The sequence below is a fragment of the Oryzias melastigma genome, linkage group LG11 (genome assembly GCF_002922805.2).
Source record: "Oryzias melastigma strain HK-1 linkage group LG11, ASM292280v2, whole genome shotgun sequence".
Lineage (NCBI taxonomy): Eukaryota > Metazoa > Chordata > Actinopteri > Beloniformes > Adrianichthyidae > Oryzias > Oryzias melastigma.
In genome coordinates this window covers 24,159,177-24,169,237 of record NC_050522.1, presented here as the reverse complement: position 1 = coordinate 24,169,237, position 10,061 = coordinate 24,159,177, and the positions used below count along the sequence as shown (strand labels likewise).

General features: G+C 35.9%; 1 protein-coding gene across 1 annotated transcript; it reads right to left on the bottom strand.

The window, feature by feature from the left end:
- rnmt (RNA (guanine-7-) methyltransferase) lies at nucleotides 1-8,581 on the bottom strand. The gene is made up of 11 exons (XM_024298572.2): nucleotides 8,500-8,581; nucleotides 7,910-8,060; nucleotides 7,527-7,656; nucleotides 7,285-7,410; nucleotides 5,572-5,687; nucleotides 5,099-5,280; nucleotides 2,650-2,814; nucleotides 2,461-2,578; nucleotides 2,295-2,396; nucleotides 2,178-2,211; nucleotides 1-141 (listed from the first exon to the last, which is right to left on the bottom strand). Exons 2-11 carry the CDS (start codon nucleotides 8,051-8,053, stop codon nucleotides 104-106), a joined length of 1,155 nt encoding a protein of 384 aa, XP_024154340.1. The 5' UTR covers nucleotides 8,054-8,060; nucleotides 8,500-8,581; the 3' UTR covers nucleotides 1-103.
- Nucleotides 8,582-10,061: the final 1,480 nt, after the last annotated feature.

Sequence of the window (10,061 nt, the reverse complement as noted above, 5' to 3'; positions counted from 1 at the left end):
GTACAGTTGGTAGTTCTACTTAAAAAGAATAACAGACTAACGCTACAAAAAAAACAAACTGAACAGGTGAGATGAGGAGAAGGGGAGGAGCTTGTTTTCCGGATCAGGACATCTTCTGGAACACAAAAACCAAGTAGATACCTGCAAAGAAACAAAGTTTATGATCAGTTTTCATGTCGACATTTCAAATCATATGGTTTAATTGATTCGGGGATATATCGCGATATTTCATTTGATGATATTTGTATCGATTTTAAATACTGACAAGACGATATTTAATTAATTATTAGTAGGTGTCCTTTGGCGTCTTACTTTTGTTTTCCATCTAAACCTCCGACCACTAGGTGGCAGCACAGCACACTTTGAGCGGCTCTACACAACACCAGAACAACAAGATCTCACAAGAACCTGTTTGAGTTACAATTTACGTCTTGTATGTTTAGTCAGCCGCTGTTATAAGACATGTTCTACTTAGCATGACTTCGTTTTTTTCCATAAGTCATAATATAAAAAAAATAAAAAAAAAGTGAAAACTTGTTCTGGTAGCCTTAGTTGTCTTATTATTACGATATGTATCGTATCGCGAAACGTGCATCACAATATGTATCATGTTGCCAGGTTTTTGCAGATACACAATAGGGCTGATTCGTCGATTAGTCACAACAATCGACGAATAGTCGACAATTAAAACAGTCGATAAATCAGGACAATTTTGACTATTAAAATAGTCGAATAATTTAATAGTTGACTATTCATTTAGTCGACAAATTTAATAGTCGATCAGTCATTGCTATGTTAATACTCGAATAGTTTGATAGTCGATTCGTCACGAATATCTCGACTTTTGAAATAGTTGATTAATTTGATTTAATTACTCGTGGATGTCGACTATATTAATAGTTGACGGCTAATTTAATAGTCAATAGTCACGACTGTCAAATATTAAAATAGTCGACTAAACTAATAGTTGATCAGTCACGACTATGTCGACTATTAATAGTCGACTAATCAGAAAAAAAATAATTGGTGATAAGTAGGGATGACCCGATCCGATCACGTGGTTGACGACTCGATAGAAATCAGACTTTGTTGTCCGATCAGGATCGGATATTTAATTTGTTCTTATTCTGATCAGAGCTTTATATTTACATATTATTATTCCGGATAAATACTCCACTATTAATCTGCATGTCATGAAAAGATCACAAAATGTTGTTCCCTGAAAACGCAGCAGAAGACGACAGCAGCTGAAGCAGAAGGCTAACTAGTAAACAAAGCTAGCTAGAAAGCTAACTTCCGGGATCAATAACTCTTTTAAAAACGCTTTAAACTGACAGCAAGTGTCTCTATTGGTTTGTCATAACTCAAACAACAACCTCTAAAGGTATTCCAACAGAAAAAGACTGTATATTTTCCTTTATAATGTGAAGCTCTTCATGCTGCAGACAGATGGCTAAACAGCAGCTGCTAACTGCTACATGCTAACGCCGTGATATAACTCCTTAGGACCCGAGCTGTCCTTTGATATGCCTGTTTGATTTATCTGACAGAGAAATAACAGTTAAGAAAATTAATTACTGTGGTAATAAAACCGAAAATGTGATGTCTTAAGAACTTAATAAGAAGCACATAATCTTAAAAATAAATAAATACAACTAATAAATTAAAACTAATAATGATATCAGATATTCATGAACATTTTTTATGCTAAAACAAAGTCATAATTTATTTTTAAGAATTTTAAATGAGGACAGGAATCACATTTGGTCAAAAATGTTCAATAGCTCTAAAGATGTTAAAGCTAAAGTCACTAAACTTTATCACATGAATAATTATCACTTATGTAACAAGAAAGTTGTACTTTTTCTCCTATTTTATATTTGCTGTATTTTTACTTGTTATTAAAGCTACTTCACAGAAGTGTTTTATTTAAGTTTTTAATGATAAAAAAAGGTTAATGAAATATAAATAATAATTTTAAGTGTGTTACAAAAGAACTCGGTATCGGCAAATCCACAAAATCCAATGACTCGGAATCGGATCGGCCCTAAAAAAATCCCGATTGGGACATCCCTAATGATTAGTGGACTCCTAAAATAATCGTTTGTGTGTACACCTCTATGTCACTCGTCACGATGAACCTGCAACGTCTAAAAAGCTTTTATTGTGAAACTTACTGGTTGCTTCCCATTCAGACCGGCTCAGAGTTCCCTGCAAACACACACATGCAACACGGTCAGCGCCAACGACGACAAACGGCTCCTGAAAGCCAACAAACGTGAGAGGAGACGCACCAGCGGAGGTCGAACTCCTGCTTTCTCGCAGTGCTCTTGAGCAGCGGCGTATTCGTCTCTGCTGTCTGTGGCCTGCTGACCTCCGTCCTCACAGGGGTACGGCTGCAAGAGAACACGACGACAGTCAACCAACAGGTCATGAGGCCCCGCCCACAGATCGCCTTACCTCTAGAGCCATCATCTTCATCATCAGGCTGCGGTGCTGCTCGTTCTTCACTTTCTCCTTGAAGAACTCGGAGAACCTCTGCTTCAGCACCAGGCGCATGTTGTAGCGCTTCGCCATGCTGGAACACAGGAGATCACAGTCTGCATCGCCGCCGAGCACACGCCAGTCCTCACGGGAATCTGATCTTACTGCTCAAAAAGAGGGAAGTAGACGAGAAACTCGGGAACGTCGACCACCTCCTCCAGGCTGAAGTGGTACTGGCATCCAAACAGAGGGTAGGAGCCTTTGGACTGGAAGGAGACTTTGAAGACTTCGTTACCGAACGACAGCGAGTCCGACGCTTCCAGACGTTTGCTGCCAAAACAGAAGAGTGAAAACCTCCATCCCAGCGGCCACAAACACTTTTTGGTTCTAATCTTGATTCTGAAGGAAGTTTTATTTTGAAATCTGGTGGATTCTCTTCACCACATCCGACTCATTCCTGACACACGGATGCTTGGACCGCTAACTTGAAACCTCTGAGGTACCAAAGTTAACGAAAACAAACGTATTTGGAGAAACAGGAAACAGAAGAAGAGCCTTTGACTTCAAAGTAAAAGCATTTCTGACACTCAGCTGTTGTCGCCTGGCAACAAAAACTGCGTCAGGATGTCTTTTCTTTTTTGTAGCAGAGATATGTTATCAAGATAAAATCCCTCCCAGGAGATCAACAACATTCTAAAAAGTTTATCATAGTTTAATAAATTAGCTGTTGAATCAGGACATCAGCCTGTGACGTATTTCTTGACAGTTTAACATTTTGTATCCAAGACGAAGACAAATCACATCCAAAACACACATCAAACGTAAAACTAAATGTTGTCATCATATATTTCTGAAAAAAGTCACAATTTGTGCACAACTTTGTCTTTTTGAATATGTTACTTATTGACAATTATCTTAACCCATAAATCTGATCACAAAGGACAAATTAATAACTGCGGTTTGTGCCAGCTCGGATTAATTTATAGCAGGAGGGTCAAACTAAATCACACAGGAGGCCAAAATCCAAAACACACCTTAAGTCTCGGGCCGGACAGGATAAACATTTATTGAACACTCTAAAACTACATTTTTAAAACTTTAAAATCATAACTTTTTAACATAATTATGAACTAGATATACAGCATTACCTGTAATAATGTTAGTGTGAATGCTGGAAGCTGAATTTAGATGCTTAAGATGGTAGTGCTGATGGCTGAAGATGCTAAAGTTGAAAGCTAAAAACACTGAAGCTGATAGCTGAAAACGCTGAAGCTGATAGTTGAAGATGCTGAAATTGATAGCTAAAAACCTTGAAGCTGATAGCTGAAAATGCTGAAGTTGATAGCTGAAGATGCTAAAATTGATAGCTAAAAACCTTGAAGCTGATAGCTGAAAACACTGAAGTTGATAGCTAAAAACACTGAAGCTGATAGCTGAAGATGCTGAAGTTGATAGCTGAAGATGCTAAAATTGATAGCTAAAAACCTTGAAGCTGATAGCTGAAAATGCTGAAGTTGATAGCTGAAGATGCTAAAATTGATAGCTAAAAACCTTGAAGCTGATAGCTGAAAATACTGAAGTTGATAGCTAAAAACCTTGAAGTTGATAGCTAAAAACACTGAAGCTGATAGCTGAAGATGCTGAAATTGATAGCTAAAAACCTTGAAGCTGATAGCTGAAAATGCTGAAGGTGATAGCTGAAGACGCTAAAGCTGATAGCTAAAAACACTGAAGTTGATAGCTGAAGATGCTGAAATTGATAGCTGAAAACCTTGAAGCTGATAGCTGAAAATGCTGAAGGTGATAGCTGAATACGTTAAAGCTGATCGTCAGCTAAAATATTAGCCAAATGCCAAATTAGCCAAAAAAAACCCTAGACAACTCAAAAAAGCTAGCATGTAGCTGAAATATTAGCTAAACTCCAAAATAGCCTAAATAATCTTAGTAAATGCCAAAATAAATAAACCTTAAATAACTTTCAATATTTTACTCTCCATACAAATATATTTTGTCAAAATTATACAATTAGAAATGAGCACAAGATAACATCGGGTCATTAATAACCATAAAATTATCTGGAGGGCCGGATCCGGCCCCCGGGCCTTGCCCTTTGACAAATGTGTTTTACAGAGAATGAAGATAAACTTTTACCCTCAAAAGTTAAAGAAGCTGAAAAAATGTTTTTTTAAAAACCAGATGCCGACTTCATCCTTGTACAGACCTGTGTGAAAAAACAAGTCTGTGGCTTGAAAAAGGTGGAAGAGTTCTAATCTAATCTGTTCCAAACATGAAAAATGTTAGTCAAGTCTAAAAAGTAAAGAAACAACATTTTTTAGATCATTCTACAGGAACTAAAACAATTTAAACTCGTAATTCTCATCATTTTAAGGAAGTAATGAAAACCTACAATTCAGTAACTCTGAATATTTTGTAAAAACATAGTAAAATAATGTTCTAGATTCTAATTATGTCACAAGTCGAGGATAAATGAAGTAAACAAGAAAGTTATGTTTAGCTTGATACGTGAAGTTTAAAGTCTATAAATAATGTGTCCTTCCAGACAGAAACCAGTAGGGGACAGTGTTGTGCTGAGAAGTGGTGTTTTTTTCCTTACACCAGCTCATAGGCATCTGGCGTGGTTCCAATGAAGAAGCCTCCGGGTTTCAGACGCTCACAGGCGTTCCTCAGCATCATGTCTGCCTTCTGCTCGCTCTCAAAGGAGTAGTGATACACAAACTGACAGCTGCAGATGTCGAACATCAGCTCGCCGTCGTCCAGCTTCTCCGGCAAAACCTCCTGGAACAAATGGAGCGGAAGAGCGAGGACAAACTGGGATTTTCATGAGGAAAAAAGTACACAAAGATCCTTTTATGGAGTCAGATTTGTCTCATAAAACGTTTTTGTACTTTTAATAAAAGATTTTTTCTTCTGTAAAAATGTTCTGTACTTGTCAAAGAAAATTGTCCATAAGTAATTAAATAAAAGCATCTGTATAACTGTTTTGTTTCGTACTGTTTTGTAATTTCCTATTACAGATACAAAACTTGTTTAAGAACGTCTTCTCCTCCTTCGGTTTGCAGGTCGTACCTTCGAGCAGTCTGCGGTGATGAACTGAGCACTGAAGAGTTTCTCGTTGGAGTAACTTTTCCTCTTCATCTCATCGTAGCGGCTCTGACACTGCTCCACCGACACGGCGGCTATGTCTGGAAAACAGGCGTGAAACAGAACGAAAATGAACGTAAAGCATCAGGATGAGAGTTGGGTTTAAATCCATTACTTGAAAATAGCAAAGTGGAGCTGTTTCTGTCCGGATAGCAGGGCTAACTCGACTAGTCGACTATTAAACTAGTCGACGACTAGTTTAATAGTCGACTAGTCGTTACTTTATATTATATGGAGTCAGAGTGTAGTGAAGTTTAAAGTTATAATGACATTCTGCTAGCTTTTTGGACTATTCTGACATTTATTTTAAGGCTATTCTGGAGTTTAGCTAAAATGTTAGCAGCATGCTAGCTATTTTTGGCTAATTTAGCATATTTTTCAGTTTTTTAGACTATTTTGGAGTTCAGCTAATATTGAAGCTATATGCTAACTATTTGGCTAATTAAGGATTTTTCTGGGTTTTTTTAGGCTACTTTGGAGTTTAGCTAAGATTTAAGATGCATGCTAGCTATTTTGGTTAATATAGCTTTTTTCAGTTTTTTAGACCATTTTGGAGTTTAGCTAATATCTTAGCTACATGCTAGCTATTCTGGCTAATTTTGACTTTTTTTAGGCTATTTTGGAGTTTAGCTAAGATTTAAGATGCATGCTAGCTATTTTAGTTAATTTACCTTTTTTCCGTTTTTAGGCCATTTTTGAGATTAGCTAATATTTCTGCTACATGCTAGCTATTTTGGCTAATTTAGGATTTTTTCATTTTTTTAGGCTAATTTGGAATTTAGCTAATATTTTAGCTACATGCTAGCTATTCTGGCTAATATATCAGCTGCACGCTAGCTATTTTGGCTAATATAGCTTTTTTCAGTTTTTTAGACCATTTTGGAGTTTAGCTAATATCTTAGCTACATGCTCGCTATTCTGGCTAATTTTGACTTTTATTGTTTTTTTAGGTTATTTTGTAGATTAGCTAATGTTTCAGCTGCATGCTAGCTGTTTTGGCTAAAATAAGCTTTTTTTCAGTTGTTTTGGCTAATTTGGCATTTAACAAAAATTTTAGCTGGCTATCACCTTTAGCGTTTTCATCAATTAGCGATTTCAGCTATCAGCTTCAATGTTTTTAGCTATTAATTTCAGCATCTTTAGCTATCAGTTTCAGCATCTTCAGTGGCCAAATTCAGCTTACAGCATTCACACTAGCATGATCACAGGTTTATATGTAGTTTTTAGTTAGTTTAAAGCTAATGATGGTTAAGATGTTTGCTTTACATCCAGTTTACCCATGACTCGATTTGTTGACTAATCTGAAAAAAATAGTCAGTGATTAGTCAACTATTAAAATAATCTTTTGTTGCAGTACTACTGGATAAATCCCACTCGAATGAAAATAGTGTTTTTACAAGTTCTTGGAGCATTTTTTTATTTTATTAAAAACTTAGGCTTAAAATTGCATTTATTTCTTTACTCAAACCACTGTGAAATAATCAAAGTGGCTAAAGATGTCCTAATCCATTTTAGGTCAGTAAATCAGACTGTTTAAAATTAACTAATATCGACTGTGGGTCGTAGCAGCAAACACAAATAATGATTTGAATTGAGTTGCTGAAATGAATAAATTAGGAAATGTTTATCACTGATTACCTGCACAAACAAGGTGATCAATTCCTCCTCTTCTCCACTTCAGCAAGTCTCCACCTTTTCCACAACCAAGATCCAACACACACACCCGCTTGTTTCCCGCTTTCCGCACCTGATCCAAGATCTCACCTGTCATCAAGAAAGTGGAATTAAATCTGCTACCATACAGTTAAAACATTGTCTTACCCTAAAATTTTAGCACTTAATCATAATTTCTCACAAATAATGAACAATCTTGGAGTTACCGATCAGGACGCTCTTCAGCCAGTTGTTGAAGTTTCTCATGAAGAAGATTCTGCTTCGACTTCGAGCTGCCAGACCAACTTCCTGCAGCTTGTTGTAGTGACTCGCCACCTTTACACCGTGATCGGTAACCTGAGGAACACAACCCCGTTACATTTCAATGCCAAACGCTTCGTCCACACCAAAGGTCTGCAACCTGCATAACATTTATCATTAAAAAAAGAAGTTCATGAATGCAAATCCAAACTTCTTAAAGCCTAAAGTAAGACTCTGCAGCTCCTTCCAGGTTTTAATCAGTACAAAATGAGCCCAAATGGCTCTTTGACTGTTAAGGATTGCCGACCCCTGGTCCAGGCCCATCTAATGAAAGTGAGGAGAACTTTACCTGTTTTTTGGAGGGTGACTCGTCATCGTCTTCATCTTCTCTACGTCTCTTTTTCATCACTTCCTTCTGAACTGCCTCCCCCCTCAGATTCCCCTCATTGCCTTCTGGTTCTTCACTCTCCTGCCTTTCTGTTTGGTGAGACATCCTTATCCTGTGGAAACCACAAATACAGAAGATCGTTTATAACTGCAAATTATACATGGGTTTAAACTGCATTACATGGAGGAGTTATACAAAAAGAAGAAGAAGAAGAAGCGGCTTAATTAATGGTTTATTTTCAAACTGCATTTGGACATAACAATAAATGTGAAGTATGTATATGTAAGGTGTTCTCATTTTTGTTATTTTAATCACTAATAAGTAGGGCTAACCCAGAATGAGGAATGAGAGGGAAACAAAACAGTGTAAATAGGTAATGAGCGGCTAACGTTAGCTGGTTTTCCTTTGATCTGTACAGTTAGCGGGCTACATTTAATACATCGCAATTATTTATACTTTCAAGTTAAACTTCGATCTAAAGTAAAAATGTCTAAAATTAAACGTATATTTGCAATTTAGCTATTTTGGGGATTAAGATAAGCTTTACTCACAGCACTGCAGACAGGACGCTTGACGACTGACAACTTCCGGTTATGTTTGCGTCATCAACCTGCGTCCAACCCGGCGCAAAGTTTTATTTTATTTTTTTTAACTGGTATTTTATTTTACTTGATTTATTATTTGTCAATAAATGTTTATCTTAAAAACAATACAAAATAGATAGCAAAAAACTATATAATATTCTTAAATAATAAATTATTTTCATAATTAATCAAATTAACTAAATAATTGCATTTGGTTTATTGAATTTAAATTTAAAAAAGAAAGCAAATAAATATTAAATGTTTTTTATTAATTAAATATTAATTACAATATTTTCCTTTTTTAATACATTTTATGTGTAAACTATATATATATATAAAACAAAGGACTGAATGCCAGGGGAAAAGAAAAAGAAAAAAGTAAATGAAAAGATAACAATTTGAAAGCTTGAAAATTCAAAAAAGCAGCTTTTACTAATGGATTCATTATTTTTCACTTGGTAATTTTTACATTAATATTTTTTTAATTCAAGTTTTCAGGGTTTTTTTCAAATTCTAATTTTTTTCAAATTTTCAAGATTTATTTCAATTATTCAGTTTTTTTTTTCAAATTAAAAAAAATGTTTTTTCAAATTTACCATTTCTTGTTTTCAAATTTTCAACTTTTTTCAGTTACAATGTTTATTTTTCAAGTTGTCAATCTGAATTTTCGTTCACTTTAAGCTGATCCTGATTTGACCTCATACAAACTATTAAAAATAACTGGACTGACTAACAAACAGAACGGGTTCTACAAAATGTTCTCACCAAAAATAAGAAGGATGATTTGAAATTAAACTCTTATTTTGCAGGATCTTGTAGAGCGTCTGAGTGGTTTGGAAGATTGCAGTGACCTCTTTGTGTGTGTGTGTACCTGCAATAAAGTAAAACAAAAATTTTATTTTTAACTTTTGAACATGTTCAAGTGACAAATTAAGGAATTAAAATATTAAAATTATTGATTTATGCAAGAACATACTAAGAAAATACCACTAAAAACATAAGTTGTGAAGACTCTTATTGTGCTGGACAGGAAGCAAAGCTCGACAAATACACAACATGGAATAGTTTCAAAATTAAACAGGAAGTTTGAGCTTCCACTGACGAAGATAAAGAAAAAAAAGTCTCGAACAAAGCCAGTGGATCCTGCCAGTTGGTTTGAGACGGTATGAACAGATGCAGACAGACACACAGAGCTTCGGTTTCATATCAGCAGATCCTGGATCGCTTTCATACGCTGATCCTGTCTGGTATGTCTGTAATTTTAACTGCTGATTGCGATCCGAGCGATGAGACTTATTACTTTGCTGGCAGAAGCTGAGGCCGGCCGCCATGATTCTGAACCTTCACCCACCTACGTTTGAGATCGGCTCACCTGAATCCAGAAACTAATAACAGCCGGAATTCCTCGCTGCAATGAAAAGAGCCGAGAGGACAAATCCTAAAGATAAGACACGGTTCCTTCGTGATAACGTTTAATTTCTGAAATTTAGGACGCTACTGTAGGTCTATTGAACACAAAAAGTGATGGA